Source organism: Barbus barbus (genome assembly GCF_936440315.1).
Source record: "Barbus barbus genome assembly, chromosome: 2".
Lineage (NCBI taxonomy): Eukaryota > Metazoa > Chordata > Actinopteri > Cypriniformes > Cyprinidae > Barbus > Barbus barbus.
In genome coordinates, this window is record NC_136730.1 from 24,749,282 (window position 1) to 24,772,848 (window position 23,567).

The window sequence follows — 23,567 nt, forward strand, 5'->3', positions numbered from 1 at the left end:
GGACTAGCAACTGTTGTGAAGTGCAAAGGAAATAAAGCTTGCCTATCGTTAAATTCCAATCATTCACCTTGATTGCATAAATATTTACCCAAGAGACAATCACTTCTCCAAAACGACAATTTCCACGAAACTTGCATTTAAAATGAAAACACACAGACTACAGGAGAGACCAGAGTTTGGAGTTTGGTGTGGCATGAAGATGGTTTGGGACGCAATTTACAATAAGGTTTCATTCGTTAACATGAACTAACAATAAACAATTCTTCAGCGTTTATTAATCTTAATCTCAACATTTACTAATACATCAAGATCAAAAGTTGGATGTGTTAACATTATTAAATCTCCAACATGAACATTTTAAGTAATATTAATAAAAGTAAAAAAGTGAACGGCTCACAATTGATAAATATCTCTCAGAAAGCAGATGCAAGGTGAGTGTCAAAAGTTACTCATTTATCAGTCCATAAAAACAACACAGGCAATAGAGAAGATAAAAACCAGGAAAAGGATTTATTTCAAGTAATTGTTCAAAACAAGTACAGTCAAGGCATATTATCGGTTTTCATTTGACAAGCTCCGTGAAAGCTTACTAAACAAACACCATTTATATTCTTCCTAATTCAACATGTACAGTCTGGGCAGTCTGGTGTTCACATTTCAGACACATCAAAACAGTTTCATTAATACAAGAGCGAGGGACAACAAAACGGTGATCAAAACAGCATAAATCACTTCCCCCAAACAATAATGATTTCTAAGTAAAGTTTTCTTTTCGTCCAACAACACAACATGTGTGTATAGCTGGCAAAAGTATACAGATCATTCTTGGGCTTTGTGCAAGTTTTTGAACTTTGGAACTCAGTAGGGTGCGGTCCCAGAGACGCAAAACTTCCACGGACGTGGGCTAATACAGAAAGGAAATCCAGAAGCAAGGTCCCCCTGCTTTAATACAGAAGGATTATGTTCACACAAACACCACATTGAGATCAACAACCGCTTTCCCATCCAGCCTCCAAAACAGCAAAGAAAGAGTGAGTGAAAGAGAGAGAGAGAGGGAGAATGAAAATCAATGAAAAGAAAGAGAGACAGCGAGAAAGAGAGAAAAAAAAAAACACGAAAGATATCTGGCAGCACTTAAACTGAAGAGCACCTGTTGAGAAATTAAGACAAGTTAGCATCATCTGGAGGAAGCTCTACTGTAGACAGACACAACATTATTTGGAACTGAAATCAAAAGGAGGGTTTTTCTCATCAGTTCAATATTTCAGTTGTCATCCAATTTGCTTACGCAGTGGTTTTCAAAAGCACTGTTTCTTTCACGGAGTGTGGAGTGACGCTCAAACAATCAATAAAAACATTTTCATTATATTAACGATCAAAGTCATACTACTTCATAAAAAGTTAAAGCTGAACTGAGAAGCTCAACACAGTACAGTTGGCTGTGCAAACGACAGAACTGGGGAGAGCTGCAGCTGGATGCAGGTCTGGGAATGTATGAGGTATGTCAATCATTACACTGAGCTAATACTCAGGGCACAAATCTAACATAAGTCACAAAAACTAAGCAGCTAAGGTTTGCTTAGAAGCCATAAACTTGATAGTTTTGCCAAGTTAAAATGAATTCTGCACCAGATCAGCAGAGCGCTGAGCAAGACTGAATCAATCTTCAAAATCAATCTGCCATTCTGTAGACTTAACAATATATAGTTTATAGCACAATCCTGTCCTAGTTATTAATGATACCAGCAATGGTTGTTTGCTAGTGCAACTGCGAGTATGTTTGACTATCCTCAAAACACAATCTCACCAAGGTCATAGTTGTTTTAAAGTGCCCCTACTATGGATTTTTGAAGATGACCTTTCATGCAGTGTGTAACAGCTCTAAGTGAATGAAAACATCCTAAAATGTTTTAAATCTGAAAGTGCACCGTGTACAAAGCTATTGTCTCTCAAAAGAAAGAGTCGACTCTGAATCATTGAAACGAGTCATTTTTAAAACAATTCCCAAGCCATTTCATGTTGAAGTCAACATGAAACATTAGCATATTGCCCACCCACTTGTTGGTCTTTTTGCTTTGGTCTGAATGAAAATGGAAATTCATTCTTTGTCACTAGGTGCTGCTATTGGAGGTAAAAAATAGCTGTTTCCCTGCTAACGCTGTACACAAAGAAGCACTATGCTCACAAACGCTGCTTAATCAGGTATTACAAGGCATGATGAAATGAAAATGAGACCAAATCGGACCAATCACGCAGATAAGCGTCACGCAAAGGAGGGGTTTGGAAAAATAAATCGTTGAGCGAGTTGAGCAGGTAAGATAAAAATAAATGCATATTATAAGACAATGAAAGTGTTTTATCAACCTGTTGTTGGGGACTCCCAAAACCAAAATATGAACCTTTCATAACCCATAATAGGGGCACTTTAACATGCATATGCTATGATCACTTTGCAAAGAATCTCTCAACTCTCTATCACACCACAGAATGACTCCAATACTAATGCATGTATAAAACAGCTTCACAGAACTTCACCTAGTATTACTTCAAGCAATCTGCAACTACAAAACCAAAAAAAGTTCCTTTGTAGAGTTTCAACAGAATCTGTACTAGGGCTGCACGATTCTTGCTAAAATGTGAATCACGATTTTTCTCCATGGGAACTGAGATCACCATTCTCTTAAATGATTCTCATTTTTTCAACCAAAATGTATTGCACTCAAGTACAAAAAAAAACCCCCAAAAAAAACAGGACATGCAGTATAATAAAGTGCTGGAGTAACAAAAAACTGGTCTCTTTTCTTTATTTTAGACCCCTTAAAGTGAATAATTTTAAACCTTTAAGTTGTTAACATTAACAATAATAAATAAAAATATTCCCATTCACACGGGGCGCCGGCGTCAACGCCTCTCGTTTACTTTGAATGGAGTGACGTCAAGCGTTGCCGAACTGAATTGTGGGTCCCTCGCGTTGCGTACTTTTACTTAATTTACTTGTTCTGTTGACCAAATTTCACATTCATAAGTGTAAATTTACCAATAAAAAACACAATTTTATGATTTTGTTAACTGAAATATGTATTTATATTGACAGTATCAGAGACTCTGTGAATAAGAAAGCTGTAAGAACTTTGAAAGTTTGTCAATTTTACTATTTATTTATTTGACTTCATATATACACATGTATATATGCATTTCTTTTTTTTTTCCTTCTTTTTTTAAAGTTTAATACTTTCCTCTCCCTGGCAACTGTTTTGTTTGTTGTAATTTGTCTTTCTATCTTTTTCTTTTCTTATTATTTTGTTTCTTGATAACATGTTGTATGTTATAGTTCTTCGAATAAAAAAAGAAAAAAAAAAAAGGGGTCCCTTGCGTCGCTTCACTGGCGTTGCACGCGGCAGAAGTTGAAAACTTTTCAACTTTTCAAGCGCCAACGCAGGCGTCGGCCAATCAGATCGCTTTATGCAAATACCCAAGTGCAGACGCTAGCCAATCCCGTTCATCCAGCACCAGAAACGTATGTGATTGGCTGTTATCACTATGACGGCGTGTCAGCACCAAGCTTCAGACATGCCCTCCGTCAAGCGTTGATGCTGACGTCCCGTTGAAGCAGCGCTGCACAGAATGATCACCGTATGACATCAAAGTACCGCAAGAGCGATTTGAATGCATAGGATCCGACTGCTTTCTTATCGCTCTCGTGGTACTTTGATGTCATACGGTGATCATTTTGACTCCGTTTAGGTCTGCTGCCTTGTTACACGTCACGTGAGTGACAGCGGAACATGGCCAATGAGGGAGAGGAGAAAAGTGATCGAGATTTATGATTGATTGGTGAATTAATAGTGTTTTGTTATTGTGTGAGTGTGACCAATAACGCGTGAATGCAGCATGATCTGAATGCAGGGAAATACAGGAAGTGAATCGCCGTCATTTAAAAATGAGATCGCATTTATGTATGAATCGAGATCGTGATTTTTTTTCGATTAATCGTGCAGCCCTAATCTGTACATTTCTAAATAGTCCTTTTGAAAACCAATGCCATCTTAGAATGGAAAAGGGTGCAGAGTATGTGTTTAATGAAAAACCCTCCTTTCTGTGCTCCTGGAAGCTCTGTCCTGAAAAAAGAGAAAAAATGGTTTAATTACAAGTTACAAATAATCACACTGCTGCCAACGGGAAGCAGCACATTGTGTTTGATGCTTAAAACAGTGAGTAAAAACAGGCAAAAGGATTATACAAAACAAGCATCAGAATTTAAAAGTCTCAACATTTTCCCCGGTAATTATGGGGGAAAATGCCACATCTACCATTATAAGAAATAAATGTAAACTAATTGATTAATTCTGAAGCAATAGGCAATACTGGTATTTTTATAAACTGGCCAATTGCTCTTCTGCAGCAGGATCCGTGGTAAAAAATAAAAAATAAAAAAAACACTGGGAGTGTACCAGCCACTTGCGATTGGCAGAAATAAAGAAACAAAACAAGATCCAACAAAAAAGTAAACCTTTAGCCTACTCTGGATTCTATCACATAATACCTCTTCCATTATTTTGAACTATACAGCTTGTGAAAAATATCTGCCAAAAAGAGACCATCGCTGACAACTTAAATTTGTCACATGTGTGATTACAGATCAGAAAGGGACCGTTTCCCCAAAGTTATTCTACACTTACAAAGAAGTTACTAAAAGATTCAATATGAATCAGTTTCTCTCTCTTATAAGACTGCTTATAAATATTATGTGTCTTATAAGATTTATACCTACAATTTCTTTAAAAAAAAATCTGACTCGATAAAACATTTCAAATCCATAGGATTAACTCTTTTTACATAAATACATTCAAACCAATAAATAAATAAGCGTGTGCAACTGCAACTGAAAATAAACCAAATCTGTGCCCTACTCCAATTTTAAACAGAACATGTCAAGAAAACTCAAAGTGAACAAAAACAAAATAAAAAAAGTGGATCCATATGTACTTTATAACATTATTCATAATCTTACCCATTATATGTATTTTTATGATTCCTAGAAACTCATGGAGCAAATTATTAATACAAATAATATGGATAAATGGTACTGTGATTAACAACACCCAACTATTATATTATAATAGAAGATGGCATATCAGCAAATTACAAGTGCATCTTAAAACAAGAGGGTGCCGAAGGGTAGCAGCTTTACAAATTATCTTCATAGACATAATAATGGCCAAAGTTTTGGATACAGTGAGCATTAGAACCATAACACAAAATTCAATTCACCTGACCTGAGAGAATTTGTGGCGCTTTAATTGGAAACAAAATCTTTTCCCCTTAAATCAGTTTGTACGGTTGGCAACATTCAGGAGGACGGAGGAAACTGGGGAAATGAGTATGTTGTGTTCAGTATAATATGCAAGAGGGAATCTTCAAACACGAAACAACATAAGACAAGAGTTAATGGTGATCAAGACAGTTGGCTTCACATAACCGTATTTACATGGTATATATGTGACCATCTTTTATTTTTCATCTTTAAAATATCCTCAAATAATAAGCTATAAGTTTTCCAATAACAAAACTGTTGTAAAATGACCAAGGAATACTTTTTTATATTGATATATAAAAACAAATTGAGAAATTCACCAGTCACGTACTAGTAGGTATTTTCAAACCATTTCAAACATGGAAAGATTTCAAGATGAGATAACAGACTTGACAGCTTCATACACTTTTTTTTTTCATTATATACACAAGAAAGTGACCACTGATAACAGTTGCTCCCAAATCCTTTGAAATTGCAGACCTGGATGTGTTAATATCTACAGACATATTTTAATGTACTGAAATGGCTCAAACATAATTTGATTGTTACACTGTTATATTATCTAAAATTGGTCTATTTTAGATATTATAACAAGACTTTGTTTTTTGCAACACATGTAGCGTATGAAAACTGTAATGGACTAGATCTAAGATCAGTTCTGGGGCCATAACGTGAAGGTTTAGGATGAGCTGTACAATTAGACATGACCAAGCAAACGCTTGCACAGTACCGCAAACTATTATTACTACTACTATAAATAAAAATTATGATATAATAACAATTCGAGGTGTGAAATACTCATGATTGAAGCCATGAAATCATTTTGAGGGAGTGTAGAATATTCACTGGAGACTGAAAATATATGGGATTTGTTTAAAAAAAAAAAAAAAAAAAAAAAAAAAAACACACCTTCCAAAAATCTTAAACTTTGGTAACAACTTACTAAATAAATGGAAAAATAAAGTGGAAAATGGAGATAACGGATTTTATAATGATACTTGGGAGCTGATCTTTACCAATCCTTATCTCTAACAATTCACAATTCCCATCTGACAAACTTCAAAACAATTAACTGAGCCAAAGTTATAAGCATATTATTACAAACAGTCCAAAATATCTCTTCACAAACAAATAACCAAGCTGTTGTTGTAAACAGGACAGTTCTAACTCATCTAGTGCTCTAGACATCCCGTATCATGTAAGCAAACGGAGCTCCATCAAAACCTTGAATAAAATCCTATCGAATCATCACACAGGCCATGATTCAGTCGTCCTCTTCCACACACAACATGTGCTGAACTCTGAGGAAAGAAAACTGAACGCATTAAAAAGGAGTATTACCAAAGGAGGGGACATTCTGCTTGCCAATAATACTTTCTTAGAAGCCATTTCTCGCAACGATTAAAATAATCTAAATATGCAATTCCAGCACCAAAACCTAAAATCAAAATATAAAAGCCATTTATTGTCAAATAATTTTTCAGCTGTCTTTAGGTCACAAAGACATCCGTCGTGAACCACCACTCCAGCTCTGCAGAACAAAACCCAACTGGAATACAATCATAATGGAGAAAGGGACAATGAATAAACTTAATATGAATAGTCGTAGACAAATGCACAAAAAAAAGACACCTGCAAAATCACAGTGGCTTCCAAAAGATACGCAACTAGAAAAAAGCTCAACCCAAATATGCCCCTGAAGCTTCATAACGGCACATCTCCAGCAAGTAGTGCTTTTCGCTCTGATGTCCACATGTCCTTAGCTATGCCCCAACATACAGAGCTCCATACCGAAGACATCTGCTGCCCTCTACAGGTGACAAAACTAACTGCAGCATACGCAACATTATTCAATCAGGCCAAACCACCCGTTTAACACTTTCCTCAAGTCATTGACAAATTACACAATAAACCAAGAATTCCTATTTGACCAAAAACAAATATTCAAAAGATTATCTTGAGAGCTAGAGGATGGGAGCAACTATTATCAACTGGCATAAAAATGTCCTGTTTTCATACCTATGTCTCTCTTTTCAACCTGCTGGTTCAGACCATTACTGATCCCTCCATATTTAAATGAAAGTACAGAAACAAGAGCAAGACTTCATGCCAAAGTCATTGACAATGTGTGTTCAGTGCTGTGCCATTTCCAGCAGGACACAGCTGGTGTGTGGCTCTTTGTTTTTGATTCTTTCATGCATGTGGCTCGAGTTTGTCGACAGCCCTCTCCACATAGCTTCCAAAGCTTTAGCCTCCTGATTGTGCATCTGTCTTTCAGAAAAAGATGTTCTCTTCTTGCTCACTTCTCGTCGTCTTGTCTGTTGAACTGGCTTGTTCCTCAGCCATCGATAATGGAAACATCGATGTGAGACAAATCTATCATGTGCCTATGTAATCAAGGGAACATGTGATGGCAATGAGACACACACTTAAAAGGCAAGCTAATCTGAGGCATCTCCATCAAAACATGAAAATCACAGTAGAGCTCGTTCTTTGATTTGATGAGTAATACTCGCTGATGCTGCATTTCGGCACACTTTATTTGCCTTTCAGCTACACAAAACATTAGGCACAATGACTCTGATCTGCTTCAGCCAGTAACACCAACAGAAAGTAAAGTATTCTCTTCTGCTCAGCAAAGCCTGCATTTTTCATCCGAAATACAGCAAAAGCAGTAATACTGGAAAATATTTTTTACTATGTAAAATAACTGCTTTCTATTTGAATATATTTTAAAATTTATCATCATCATTACTCTAGCCTTCAGTGTCATGTGATCTTTCAGAAATCATTCTAATATGCTGATTTGCTGTTCAAGAAACATTTTTAATCAATACTATCAATATTTGACAGTTGAGTACATTTTTCAGGATTTTTTGATGAATAGAAAGATCCAAAGATCAGAATTTATCTGAAATAAAAAGTGTAAACATTATACACTATACCATTCAAAACTTGGAGTGAGTATCATTTTTTTTTTTTTATGGGATTATTGAAATTAATACTTTTATTTAGCAAGGATGCTTTACATTAATCAAAAGTAATGATAAAGATAATATTGCAAAAGATTTCCATTTCAGATAAATGCTGTTCTTCTGAACTTTCTATTCATCAAAAGAACCCTGAAAAACAATGATAAATGTTTTTTTTTTTAGCAGCAAATCAGAATATTAGAATGATTTCTGAAGGATCATGTGACTGGGAGTAATGATACTAAAAATCCAGCTTTGAAAGTCACAGGAAATATATTCAAGTAGAAAATAGTTATTTTAAATAGTAATAATATTTCAAACTTTTACAGTTTTTGCTGTACTTTGGTTCAAATAAATGCAAACTTGGTGAGCAGAAGAACATTAAAAATCTTACTGTTAAAAAACTTTGAACTGGTAGTGCTTATGAAGGGACTTCAGAGGTTTGATATTTGATAACTGTTTTACAACACTTCAACAGTACAGGTTTTTAAAGCTATTAATGTGAAACAGACATAAGTCTATAGGAATCCACCGTTTCTATTCAAAATAGGGATGTCAACGATTAACCGATGATCGATTAATTGTCGATAAGGCATGCAATCGATGGTCGATTAAGCAATTTATTTTGGGGTGCGTGCAGCTCATTGACTGTGAGTGATGGTGACGGGCTGGATCTTTTGCAAAAATAATTCAATAATGTAAAAATTATGCTTTTAAGAATGAGCTTTTATAATGTTATAATGTTTATAATGTGATCCAAACTTTAAAAATACATTAAATAAAAACATCAAATTCTCCAAAACTGTTCACTAAGCTTACAATTAAATTTCATATTTGAAATCACCAAAGAAATCGGTCAACAACTGTATCATAAATGTTATTTCTTTTGCTCAAATAGTGTTCTAAAAAGCTTATTTTTCAGGCTAGACCAGCAGTCCTCAGCACTTCTCACAGCCCTGACTGTTTCTATAGCAACTGGGACTTCTAACCATAGACATATATAGATGCCCTATTCGACCGCTCTAGGCACGTAGATGCGGCCGCCATCTTGGAATGGTCCACTTGATTCACCAGATTCGCACAGAGCCGTTGGGTTCGCAGACCATCGGCTGCGCAGGACTGTGGCATCTTTCGAATATTCAGTGATTACTCTGGTGAATGACGTCAAGTGGACCGCTACAACATGGTGGACGGCTTACGTATAGCTGCCCATAGAAACAGTCGCTAATGAGGAATTTAAGTATATATATATATCTATGCTTCTAACATCAGCTGCAGTGACACGCTGACTTTACTGATTAGCGATTGGCTCTTTCATTCAGAAGGTGGGGCTTCCTGCGTTTGAGCAGCCATATTGAGCGTTGCATTTTTCCCCATTCAAAACTATACAAGTGACATGTCTTGGGTATTCTATAGTCTGTTTAATTGCAATTTCCCCAGATGACTGTTTCAGAGCGGGCCCTGTGCTTTTGACAGGGCTGTGGGACAAGAGCAGGACAATTCATTCCTACAATTTGTTCCTACGACTTATTCATTTGTGGCCACGGTCCATGTATCAATAATTTGTTCCCTAGATAACCCATAATTTAAGTAAAATGAGGGAATGAATTAATAAATCGGAACAAATTCTTAATTCATGACCACAAAATCTTTAATTTCCCACCCACATATTTACCACAGTAAGATGCAAAAACAGGGCTTATAAGCGAATGAAAATAAAATAAACCTGCAAAATTAGGAGGGATTTGGGAAAAGAAATGAATTAATGGATATTCATCATAGATGTGTATAGATGCTCCACTGGACCGCTCCAGTCACGTAGATGCGGCCGCCATCTTGGAACGGTCAACTTGACATCATTCATCATTCTGTAGGTTTGCACAGAGCCGTTGAGCCGTTCTGTGCAGGACTGTGGCATCTTTTGAATATTCAGTGATTACTCTGGTGAATGACGTCAAGTGGACCGCTACAATATGGTGGACGGCTTAGTATAGCAGCCCATAGAAACAGTCGCTAATGAGGCATCTACGTATACATATCTATGGAAATTCATGATCAACCATAACGAACCATACCCTTTTATTTAGACTAAAACCCCCTTTCAATCGGCTGAAGCTGGTGTTTTGAGTGGCATATGCACATCTGTCATGCTAGTGACTGGATGCCACTGCAATAGACGCATTTTACAGTATTAAGGTTAACAATTAATCGATTGATTGTTAATTTAAACGACAATCGATCATGGGAATGATCGAAAATTGACATCCCAAAAATCTTACTTGCAACAGACATTTAAAATGAATATTTGGTCTTGGTGTGAATAGGCCTCATTCTACATGAAGAAAAAAAGTCCCAAAATCAAATTATCCATAAAATGTCAACGGCTCTATTCATTTTCATGCATTGTGTATAAACAAACAGCACAATCCAGTTTAAGATGAATTTAAAAGCGCACCTGTGAAAGCTGTCCTGAAAACTTGCTGCATGCTGAGGGTTCACAAACTTGGCAATGGCCTTCCGCTGCTCCGGCAACATTGTAAACATCTACAAAATAACCATCAATGTGTGTATTAGCAGTGGGTTTTATTATCTAAATGCTCATCTGCGTGTTTCAGTAAGAGATAACCTCTCTTACTTTGCACTGTAACAGTGGGTGTTAAACCTCAAGAGCTGGGAGAAAATCATACAGGAGTACAGCCCTGAATACACACAGCTAGATGGCGCTGTTGTAATATTTAGAGGAATACTCTCCACTCTTACCCAGTTTATTCTTGGGGTCATTGTCAGGAAACAAATCTCTCTCTTCCAAGTCATGGTATTTTGTGAAGGATAGTTTACAGCTAGGAGTGCATTAAATGATTTTAATACACATGGAGGCGAAGAACCACCTAGTCGTCTATTTTCCCACAAAAACAATAGTCATTTGCCAGCATGCACAAGGTAATGCTGTCACTGATATGCAGAGCAAATTTTGATTGGACAAATAAAAAATTTCCATTACATACTTTATCTACGGGTGGGGGAGTGAACCAACACTCTCTCCACCCTCAATACCACGACTGAGGTGAGACCTGGGCGCCGCAGCATTGGCTGCCTACTGTTCCGGGTGTATGTTCACTACTGTGTGTACACTTGGATGGGTTAAATGCAAATTCCGAGTATGGGTCACCATACTTGGCCACACACCACTTCCCTTTCCCTTTCCCCCTTCTGAAGACTGTGCATATATGAATTACCTGTGCAGCATGTCTTTACTAATCGTGAAGCTGTGAGTTTAATTACTTCGAATCCAGCAACATTACCACCACTTAGCTGAGAAACATAATGAAGCATTTCAGTACTTTAACTATTTTAGTAATAAAAGATGTAGGGCAGAGTTGACAAGTTTCTGTGCTTCTGAATGTTTCTCCGAGTACAAGTGACAAGTGTATGTTTGTTAAGACAGCACATTCATTTACAATCAATTTGATCATTCATTGATCAAACTGACTGGAACTACAGATGCATTAAACTGTTTGGTAACACTTTGGTAACAGGTGTTCTTGTTGTTACACGTTACATGTACTTAATATTATAATAACAATAATGCATAATTACATGCAAGTAACCCTAAGCCAAACCCTAACCATATAGTAAGTGCATGTAGTTAATTAACATTACTCTGTACTTCAATGTATAATTACACTGTAACAAGGCCACTTTAAAATAAAGCGTAACCAACTGTTTAAATCAATATTAATTGGATTTTTTTGTTCTGAAGATAGAATGGTTAAACAGCCTGAAGCTGACACCTAGTAATGCATACTGTAAATACATATACTTAAAAAAAAAATTGATTTTTGCTCTTTGGACATCAGGTGGTGCCAAAATCAATTTGTTGTTGGAAGCTCAGGGAATTGTAAAAATTATATAGCAAAGTTATACATCAAATTCAAATTCACCCCTTTTGATGCTTGATCAGTAATAAAAAGCAAAAGACAGCCAATTACCTCAACAGGGCCAATGGAGTTGAGAAGGTTCATGAGCTGTTTGTTGGTTGTGGTGGTGGATAAACCTTCAATGCAGACAGTGTTTCTCTGACAATCCTGAGCTCTTGGGTTCTGCTGCATCACACGCCCCCCACCACGGCCTCGCACCCGACCCCGAACTACCACCTGTGGACATCAGGAAGGGGAATACTAAATAAAGACGGAGAGAACAATTAACAGTGCACTCTGGAACTAACGATCTGTAATTCATTCTTAGGTTCGTTAGACATTTTTGTAGAGCTGTTCATCAGAAATAATCGCAAGTCAGTAATTGTCTGTTTTTAAGAGCATTCTAATTCATACTCATTTAATGTTTATATTATCAGAGGCATTGTTAGACTTCAATGGTTTAACCATATGAACAAATGGTTTCAAAAAGCAAGCTAAACCATATTAACTAATTTCCTGTAGCCTTGACTGAATTACCAGTTATTAAATAATCAAAGCTACTGAATATTAGTTCATATAGTGAATAAATGTGTATTTGCGGCCAGGAAAACCAGTTGCAACCTCAAGACAGAGTGCTTTTTGTCTGAAGAAGGAAAGACAGTCCTCCAATCTCTTCAGCACTTTACTGATTAAGCCTGTGAAGCGGCTGGAGGGAAGAGACTTTTTAAAAAGGCCATCATTAAGTCACGCCTGGAGTCTGCTAGAGGCCATGTGACAAAACCTGGTGAATGAAAATGTTGTGGTCTGTTGAGACTGAAGCTGAGCTCTTTGGCCTTGAAAGCAAAGCTCTGTGCTGGGCACAAACCAGAGACAGATAACGCTTCAGCATAAGCCTCTCATTTGATAAGGCAATAAAGTTTTATTTTAAGGCACTGTTGCTTGTTAAACTGCTTTGGATGTTAAACAAAAACATGAAACAAATTATTTCTAAATTAATTTGAACTGAAATTCTAGAGATTTACAACACCGTTCAAAAGTTTGTGTCAGAAAGAATTTGTTAATGATTTTGAAAGTCTTTTACACACACCAAGACTGCATTTATTTGATCAAAAATAATCAAAAATATTAGGAAATATAATTTGAAACAACTTTTCTATTGTAATATATTTCAAAATGATCATCAATTGCAGATAATTATAAACTGAATTGCCATCAGTCATGACATCTTGAGTGTCACATGATTCATCAGAAATCGTTCTCAAAAGCAGGTAGTTGTCATAATTGGGTAAACGTGAATGGAAAATAAATTAAACTAAAGAGAAAAAAATAATAATAATAAAAATAAAAAATAAACATTTCTACGACTTTCCAAAAGAGAAAATGTAAATAGATTAATCATGTTGCTACAAGACGACCACTGCACCAATATACCTAAACTCGCTAGTTCAGACCTTCATGCCCTCCAGAAGCTTGCATTCTGCAAGTGAACAACGCCTCGTGGTGCCATCCCAAAGAGGCACAAAATCACTCTCACGGTATATTGTTGCTCTCTCATTGGCCTGATTGCTTCTACTTTGTAAGTCGCTTTGGATAAAAGCGTCTGCTAAATGTAAATCTCAAAAGAGATTTCTTCAACTTTGCCATCACTCCATCAGCCGTTGCATTAGAAATGCATGCAGCAGCATAAACAAGATTTATGCAATTTAATGGCAGGGTATACACAGTATGTGTGTGTGTGTGTATGTATATATATATATATATATATATATATATATATATATATATATATATATATATATATATATATATATATATATATATATATATATATATATATATATATATATATATATATATATATACACACACACACACACATACATATATACATATAAACACACATAATATATAAACAATGTTAACTCTGAAAATGCTTCAAAATCTGTGAAAAGGGTGCTGACTTGGTGCTCCAGAAAACATTTCTTACCATCAATGTTGAAAACAGTTTTGCTGCTTAATTTTGTGGAAAGTTTTTTTTAAGGATGTTTCAAAAGAACGGCATTTATTTGAAATACAAAATCATTTGTACAATTGTAAATGTCTTCACTATCACTTAATGCATTTTTTCTGAATAAAAGCATGAATTTTTTTTTTTTTTTAAATTACAGTGAAAATTATTTTGTTTATATAGTGTGTTGCCAAATGTATATTTAAAAGTATAAAAATTTGTGTTTACCTTGCGTTTAAATCTGGAGTAATGATAAAATACAATGCAAAGCCATTTCATTCTATTCCATACAGTCCTTTTTAAATGAAAGGGAGGCATCAAAAGGGCCAGATTGGCTAAGTGCAGCAGGCACGCTGAAAAATCCCTTATGGGTTCCCAGTGCTATGAGCTAGATGCCCTCTCACCACTTACACATACTGAGTATACAATTCACTTTAGCTCCAAGCGAGACACTGGGTACAATGTCAGTGAGTGATTTGCAAGGCCACGGTTATATCAGTAAACAGCAGAAAGTGTTTAGAATATCTGACTCAACGTGAGAGCTCAGGCAGATGCAGCAAGACAGTCGGACTGAGACAGCGTGAGCAGCTGTGGAGGAAGGCGCTCTGCTGTGACTGACTGACACATGTTAGCACTATATTTATCCCCTGAGAATGGACTACTGTATAGAGACGGCAGCGTGCTGAAAAGGCCAAGGGATCTTCATCTCTCCTGCTTCAGCCTGTCAATATCATCGCACCTGGCACTCTGTTCCATATCATTACTGCTCCTGCTCTCCTCCAAAACAGCTACCAGTCCCCTGGGAGAAGCAGTGACACAGCGGAGCCATAGCAGGAAACCAAATCTGCCGTCTTTACTAGTGCTGAAGCGTGAGGGAGAGAAGAACCACTTAGAGCAGCTCTTTATGACAGGGAAAAAGAGCCTAACAAAGACTCAATTGTATATTCTGGACAACACTATACAAGTCCAGGAGGAACAGCAACAGTTCCGGTCAAAATTAACGAATAAATAAAATAATATTGATATGGGCATTCAAGAGATTTTGGACAAAAAAAAAATTCAAGTTCACTTTTCCACTTCCTGGCAAAGACATAAAATGTTTGAGAGCGAACACAATAACAAAGAGCAAAATGTGTGTGTAAATGATGTTTTATGTACACAACCATTCAAACATTCGGGGTTAGTAAGATGTTTTTGAACATCTCTTTTGCATTTATTTGTTCAAAAATACAGCAAAACCGTAAAATTTTTAAATATTATTACAATTTATTTTAAATAACTGTTCTATTTTAATATACTTAAATTCTATTTATTCCTTTGATTGCAAAGCTAAATTTTCAGCAGTCATTACTGCAGTTCTCAGTGTCACATGATCCATCAGAAATCATACTAATACGCATGTTGATTTGGTGCTCAAGAAACATTTCTTATTAGTAATGTTAAAAATATGCTGCTTCAGGATTCTTATGTATATAAAGCTATTGTAAGTTGTTTGTAACATTGTCACTTGAGATCAATTTAATGCGTCCTTGCTAAATAATTCATTAATTTCAAATCAAAAATACATCTATCTGACCCCAAACATTTCAACGGTGGTGCATTTTTCCTCTCTTGTGGTGCCTCAGAGTATGATGGGAGATCGGGAATTTGATCAGATTCATCAAACAAGTTAAATGCATTGCTTTCTGGCAAGTTATCATTTTCCTCAACAGTAATGCAGTTATGCACAAAATGCATCAAAACATTTCACAGTTACAACTTATTATGACTAACAGCAATTTGCTTCCACCATAATGCTTTAATTCAGACATTCCAACTCAGAAAACCATGGCCTAAAAAAAGTGGTAAATACATTAATTTGGACATGATTCGAAAGCACCATCAGTATCAGGGCTTAGTGTCAGCTGTGCAAAATGGCATTGTGCACCTGTCCAATTAAGGGCTTATGAGAGAGTAATCCAGATTCAATGTCATACCCGGTTCGTTTGGTTTGCCATGCCACGGCCAGCCTGTTGTTGATTTTGTGCACCACCAGTTGCCATGGTAACTTTCCTGATGGGACCAAGTCTCTGTTGGGGGGCAGGCCGACCAACTGGTTGTTGCTGCTGCTGCTGCTGTGGGGGACCAGTGTTGGGACCGGCATCTGCCTGCTGAATACAGAGCAGACGTATCTTACAACCCACACAGAAAGAAAATCTCCAGCGGCACACAAAATAAAAAATTACGGTCCATCATGCTGAAGTCTGACTGCACCACAATTAAAGGTAATTACAGCTAGAAGGGTACAAGGTAATTAATACAACAGCTAGGAGTGTACCACAAGGTAATTACTACAATGGCAGTTTTAGAGCACACCAAAACATACAGAAATGTGTGATCGTTTAAACAGGCACAGAGTAAACAAATAAGCTAACAAAAGACAAAAAGAGACAAAAGTGCTCAATTATGTGATGTGCTCTGATTTTGGGATAATACGGAGATCATTTTCAGAGAATAAGGTATAGCTGAGTTCATTAAACATCTTTCAGAACAAAAAGGGCTCTTTTCATATTGTATAGGGTAAGCTGGAAAAGATGCCCCGTATTCTCTTAGCAATATATGGCACAAAATCTCCATACATTTAACGAATTGCTATGCTCTTCTTAATTTTGTCATCTAAATATCAACAGTTGTGAGATGTACTCAGTCACAAAAATTCTCAGGTAAACTGGTTTAAACTATCACTGGAAAACTCTGATCTATGACACTGTTATGTTGAAGGAAAAAGGATTTTGAAAAAGGTTACTGTGAGATTTTTTTGGATCCATAATTGTTTTAAGATAAGTGAGCAAAAAAAAATTTTTTTTATTTTGAACTGAAAAGGTAAAATTAGACCTTGGGGTAAGAAGGCCCAAGAGGCATGTTCTTACTTAAAATGTATTAAATAAAAAAATCTCTTCATTTTTGTAATTCTAGAGTTATTTTTAATAGTTCCATGAGATGTACATTTCTGACATCTTTATTCATTAAAACTAAGTGTAGTCAGTCTTTTTTTAATGCATAGTGTTGCTATTACGGTATGTTCAATTGAAATGTGTAATTTAATATGTACAGTTCCTTACACACATCACAGAATACATTTTTCTCTTAATGATCTTTTACTTGGATACTGCTTTGCATGTTGTCAGTTTTTTAATTATTCAACTAAATTGTCAAAACACAATTTTAAACAGATTAATTGATTTTGTACTTTACATTAATGACACTTTAAATATATATACACATATATAAATAATATATTAATATATATGAAATAATAAATAATATATATATGAATGACAGTATCAAAAGTCATTTATATATATTCAGAAAAAGTTTACCCAAGGGGGCTTCTTCTACCCCAGATAAGGAGTTTTTGAATAATTTTACATAATTAAACAAATGTTTCTCTGTTTATTTTACTTAACACATTGGCTGATGTATCATAATCCTGCACATACTAAATGTATATATAAATGTCAAATGTTAATTTAAAAGTACACAGTTAAACAAAGTGGTCTGTCTTTGCTAGTAGGTTTACACAGAGATACCATTTGCTATATAGAAAATATGTAACGGTTAAAGGTGCCATAGAATGCATTGATACAGTATTTTAAATTGTTCTCTGATATCTACACAGAAGGTATGTGGCTTAGGTAAGGGCAAAAAATCTCCAGAAACGATTTTACATGTCCATTTACAACCCTAGGATTTCTCCCTAGAATGAAACGGTCTGTTATTGGCTTATTTGGCAGGGTCATGAATAATAATGAGCTCTGCTCTGATTGGCTGTTTCACAGTGCTGCTCAATGTTGAGCTCTGCTCTGATTGGCTGTTTCACAGTACGGCTCATCAGCAAGAAGGAAGCACAGGGAGGAAAATATATATTTAAATACTTTCTCTCGCAGTTATATCGTCGGGTAATTATACTGTATATAAAACGCGGGCATCAGGGAGCCGTTATTAATATGCGAGGCATTGAAACTGCTTTTGAACGATCCATCGATCGCGTTATAGTTCACTTTCAAGAGACGCAATCACACAAACTATGTTTACATTATGGAGCAACAGTACTTACCACACATTTCACAAGATCAGATGCTTGTCAGTGGTGCTCAGGATCTGTAAGTCATTCGCCATCATCCTCATCTCTCCTTACTGAGAGTGAAATCGTATGTACTGTAACAGGCTACCGCTAGCAAGGAGCTAACCATGTCCCTTTAGTGGCTCACGTTATTTGCTTTCTGTGCCTTTCTGAATACAGACACCAACCCATCCCTGCACTTCACACCCCCTGCACAGCCTGGAACATAACATTTATTTTGTTATTTTCGCTGTTGTCCGCGCTTGTTTATTTACAATACCTGCAGAGCTTCTGATGGTTCGGCCGGCTTAGAACAAGGGCGGGTTTATGCAAATGTTGGGGGCGTAGTGATCCCGAATGTTGCGTCACAGTCGGTGTTATGTTCTGATTCGCGTGTTTTTCAGTGGTCTTTTTTAATCACGAGATTTACATATGAAGGAGAAAACTATGGTGTTTGAGGCTCACTGTATGTCATTTCCATGTACAGAACTGTTATTATTTAAATATGCTGGGGTAAAGACAGTTTTTCATTCTATGGCACCTTTAATATTTTTCTTAATCATACAGTTTAGTTTGAATCCAAATGGTGTGTGTGCTGACTGAGTGAACAAACGGTAAACAACGCATGCAAAAAAGGCGCTCTCTTTCTTTCTTTTCCCTTGTTAGAAAATATGCTATTGACATTTACTATCGAAAAAAATTATTTTTTCAAACTTTCCAACAGTGTTTGGCAGAAAGACGTGCACTCAAAACACTTGTGTGTCTGTGGCACTGTGTACTCAATCAGCTCAGTGTTTTGTGTTGAAATAAGAATTGAATTTGTTTAAATGCAATTGTGTTTAATATTTACATCACAGAAATCCTTTTCGAAAATTCTGTTTCCTTTGGAAACAATGTTTTTTTTGGTGTGGACACAAACACTATACAGTATCTGTTTTCGGTATAGGAACATTTTAACAAGAATGAGTATGTTAGTTGTATCAGGCCAGACAGCAATGCAAGACCAGTCAATACCACAACTGAGGTGAAACCCTTGAGCAAGGCATCGAACCCCCAACTGCTCCAGGGGCGCCGCAGCATTGGCTGCCCACTGCTCTGAGTAGTGTTGTCAAAAATATCGATATTTCGATAAATATCGATACTGAAATATCTGAACGGTACCAATATTAATTTCCCGAAGTATCGATACACCGATACTAGCCGAGCTGTCACTTTCACTTCTCTCCAAAGGCGCGTGGACAAGCACCACACGTGACCGCACTCGTCTCCTTCGCTCTGGTTAAATAGCACAAGTGAAGTGAATAGAAAGATGACTGCTCTGGTTGTTAAAGAACACAGCAGGAGCGCTATCTGTAGGGATCTATGATCTCCGCGATGCAGAGAACGCCACGGAATCCAGTCATAAAAACGGAATTTACAGTTTAACGCGGAATGTCACGGAATTTGTCAAAGTTTGGATGAATTAATCAAAAGTAGGTCATTACACTTAAATCAAATCGCGATATGGACTAGTATCTGTAAATATTAAGCTGCAAAAGTGGATTTAAATATGAATCCTGCATGTTCTGCGAGTCTCTGTGTGAATGTGCTGCACGTGCGGTTGTGTTTACTAATGTGGCGCTCGCGGTGATTTCAGCGTCTGCCGTCTCAATGAGGACATAAATACATCAACAATATCTCCAGAACTGATCTGAAAGGCACTTTACGAGCATTTTACCATTTAATTTGAGTAAAACTAGCGTCATATCATACACACACAGAACTTTAGAAGTATTCACGGCAACCCGCCAAAATAAAAGTTCGCTTTAACTTAGCCTATTAAAGACCGTGTGCCAGAAATAGTATATACTATTATTTAGTAGAATGTACATATTATAATACTACTACTTACTACTACTGTTAATTTTTTTTAAAGAAATAATCACAAAATATTTTAATTTTAATAGTAAATCCCCTTCATTTGCCAAAAATGTAAATGTTTAATTTTCATTAATTCAAATATAAATTAATTAAAATTGTTTTGTGCCTTCATCTGATATCCAGTAAAATTTAAATACACAACACAGAATTTCTGAGGGGGAAAACATTTCATAAAGCTACTGTAAGAATAAATAACAATTGTTTGTATGCATTCAAATAGCCTAATAGACATGCTAAAACACAGAATTTGGTAACAATAAAACATAAGGTGAGAAAAAAATAAAACATTTCACACGGCCCTAAACATGTCATTTTTGTTACACTTTTAATAAATTAAATGTAAAATTGTATAATTTTCATGATTTTAATGAATTAGACATGTTTTTAGATTGATAGCATTTAATTTGACCGTAAAAAAAAAAAAGAGTCCAGAAAAATTCAAACGGGAAAAAAAATGGAATCCAGAAAAATTAAAATGGAAAAAATTGAATGTAGAAAAAAATAAAACTGAATTTGGGGAAAAATAAAACGGATTTCATAGGGCCCTATATCTGGAAATATTTTGGTTATGAAGCAAATGAGAATATCAACAAATAGAAATTTGGATTTTAATTAGTACATGTATTAGTAAACGTTAGTTTCAATTAACATTTAACTAAGATTAATAAAAGATTAATAAATAAATCAACAAATGCAGTACCTCAAGACATTTTTTTGTTCATGTAAAATATACCGCATGTTCTCGACTTGTTACATTTATCTTTAAATTAAAAAAAATTACCCCCTTAATATTGTGGCAGTTTTTTTCACCGTGGTATCGAAAATGGTATCGATATTTTTCAAGGTATCGTATCGAAGTTAGAAATTCCAGTATCGTGACAACACTAGCTCTGAGTGTGTGTTCACAGTGTGTGTGTGCACTTGGATGAGTTAAATGCAGAGCACAAATGGTTCACCATACTTGGCCACACGTCACTTCACTTTCATCCCTAAATTTAGAATTGGCCACTACAAAGAGAGACAAACATTAGCATGTATTCCTAATCCGACAGCAACACGTATACTCAGGCTGGTAAAGCATCAAATATGCACCCTGTAAACACATTCCTTCAGTCTACAACAGACATAATTGCCAAACCCTGCTACACTCAACCTTTTCTCCCCATCTGTCTTTTTCAAACCCATGTGCATTATCTCAATTGTGTCTCCATCTGAGGGAGTTAATGGATTAATCTACCTCAATACAAAATCCACACCTTCAGATTACATCTATCAGATACACCGGGGCGGGGTGACGACACTTGACAAGCACCTCCCCCTCCCCCACCCACCCCGTCACATCCATCCCCCATGCTGCTTTTGTATGGCACAGGCTTTGTATTCATCCTGATGAAAATTTAATTTGCTCTTATCTGTACGGCTAAGCTGGAATAATACAAATCCGCCCAAACCGCCATCTCTTTTTCTCCCAGACTCTCACAGGTATTATTACACCGATATCAACGTAGACGAGGAAGATTAATTGCAGATGTCCCTGGAGTGACACCTATTCTAACACACTTCAATGATGAGCTGATGGATGGATAAAGCAAGAGGCGAGACGAGATAGATGAAGAGAGCAACACAGAGTGAGCGCAAGTTAGAAAGGAGAACAAGAAAGAGAGATAACATTGTCAGGCGGCTGCGGTTGACAGCAGCAGAAGAGAAGCACCTACAGGATCAGCTTCTCTCGGTCTGACACCCCCCCCACCCCACCCCCTTCCTCTTTGTCAGTCAAGAGCCACGGCACTTCAGATAGCTGCATGTAGCTTTCTATTAACTAAGTTGACACACAGTTATCTTCATCCACAGAGATCCGGCACATATTTAGCTTCGCTTCAGGCTTGAGACTGAAAGAGTATGTTTTCTCCCCATTCAATGCAGCAAATCATCTCTTAGAGCCCATAAATCATCCTTGGGTTCTTCTTTTCTTGGTTGAGATGCAGAAAATGTCCTGTCAGATTTGTAAATAAACACCTCAAACTCCAGTCTTAATGCTAAATGACTCCACATAAACTTCCATTAGGCCATTCTCGAGCTGTCACATGCAACAGCACCTTGATTTAAAGAAGACACAAACCTTTACAATGTCTGGATCTGTTGTCATTCAACGTAAAGGCGCAAATGCCAAGCGACTCACTTTAATGATGCCAGAATAGTGCCATTTATGGGCTTGAAAGGTAAAAGTGTTCTGTCAATTAAGTGCGGTGTCACAAATCAACGCTTTCTGTATCGATTCTTTCAAAAAGAGAAAATCGCATTATGCTTTAAAGAGTTTTTAGCTCTAAAAACTTTAGTGGTCAAAAATGTAGACACCTTGACTTTTAGAGTAATTGGAAATCCTCGTCGCGTTCCGAGTTCTTTGATTTATTCTATAAAGAGCTCTGGTGACAACTACTTCAAGAAAACCACCAAAGGACAAAGACAAAAAGAGAATGAATAAAAAAAAAAAAATAATCAGTGGCATATGAACTTTAAAGATCACATTTAAAGTTTAAACAGATAACAAATTCACTCACCTCTCCCAGAAGCTTAACTACTCGCACTTTCTGAGGAACCTGAGGAGATTCTATGCTGCTCGCTCTTTGCATCACTGTTCTCTTTCCTCCAGGATGAGGCTGACCCAATGGCCCTTCTAATGGGCTGGTCTGAGCAGCACCTTGTCTTTGAGTGTTTTGTGGGGTCATGGTACTCTTCTGTTGCGGTTGCCATTGGCCCTGCTGGCTGGCATCAGGACCAGCGCTCTGTTGCTTCTGCGGCCCAGACCAGCCTGAAGTCTGTGCCAGAGGTTTAGTGTTCTGCAGACGGGCCTTCACATTTGGACGAGGGGAACTAAGACCTGTCGAAGGGTTCTGGGGGGTTCCGTTAGAGATCAGTGAAGGGACCGGCAGTGGGGGTTGGGCTGCTGGGGTTGGGTTGGGTGTAGGGATCTGAATTTGTGCAGTCTGGTTTGGGTTCTGGCCACTGATCCGTTCCATCAGTTCTTTTTTGCGCATACCAGCCTGCATCTGCCTTCGCTGCTCTTTGCGCTTGAGGATCTCCTCTCGCAGACGCTTCTGTTCCTCGATCTTCAGTCTGTACTGACGTGTCTCCTCATCTTCATCTGGGTCCTAAACAATGACGAAAACAAATTCTGGATGAACAAATGTTTTCTTTGGCATGATGAAAAAAAAAGCGTGTAAAAATATTTTAAGTTTAAGATTTAGTTTAGTTTTAGTGTAATCAAGCTTCAGTGTTCATCCCCCTGCCCAAGCATACACATCATATCTTAAGGAATAAATACAGTTTGCACTAG

At 36.8% G+C, this 23,567-nt stretch overlaps 1 protein-coding gene across 7 annotated transcripts in view; it reads right to left on the reverse strand.

Annotated features, from left to right (window-relative positions):
• Window positions 1-6,194: 6,194 nt before the first annotated feature.
• Window positions 6,195-23,567, reverse strand: part of LOC306884720 (RNA-binding protein 33-like) — a 42,323-nt gene continuing 24,950 nt past the window's right edge. For 3 of the 7 annotated variants that reach the window (XM_079440856.1, XM_079440859.1, XM_079440855.1), the window contains exons 15-19: window positions 22,792-23,382; window positions 16,188-16,361; window positions 12,276-12,440; window positions 10,742-10,830; window positions 6,195-7,701 (exon numbers count right to left, since the gene is read on the reverse strand). In XM_079440856.1, coding sequence (XP_079296982.1) covers window positions 7,653-7,701; window positions 10,742-10,830; window positions 12,276-12,440; window positions 16,188-16,361; window positions 22,792-23,382 — 1,068 coding nt within the window. In that variant the 3' untranslated portion in view covers window positions 6,195-7,652. Of the gene's footprint in view, window positions 7,702-10,741; window positions 10,831-12,275; window positions 12,465-16,187; window positions 16,362-22,791; window positions 23,383-23,567 lie in introns of those variants that run through there. The other 4 variants (XM_079440858.1, XM_079440857.1, XM_079440860.1 and 1 more) reach the window with 3 other exon arrangements.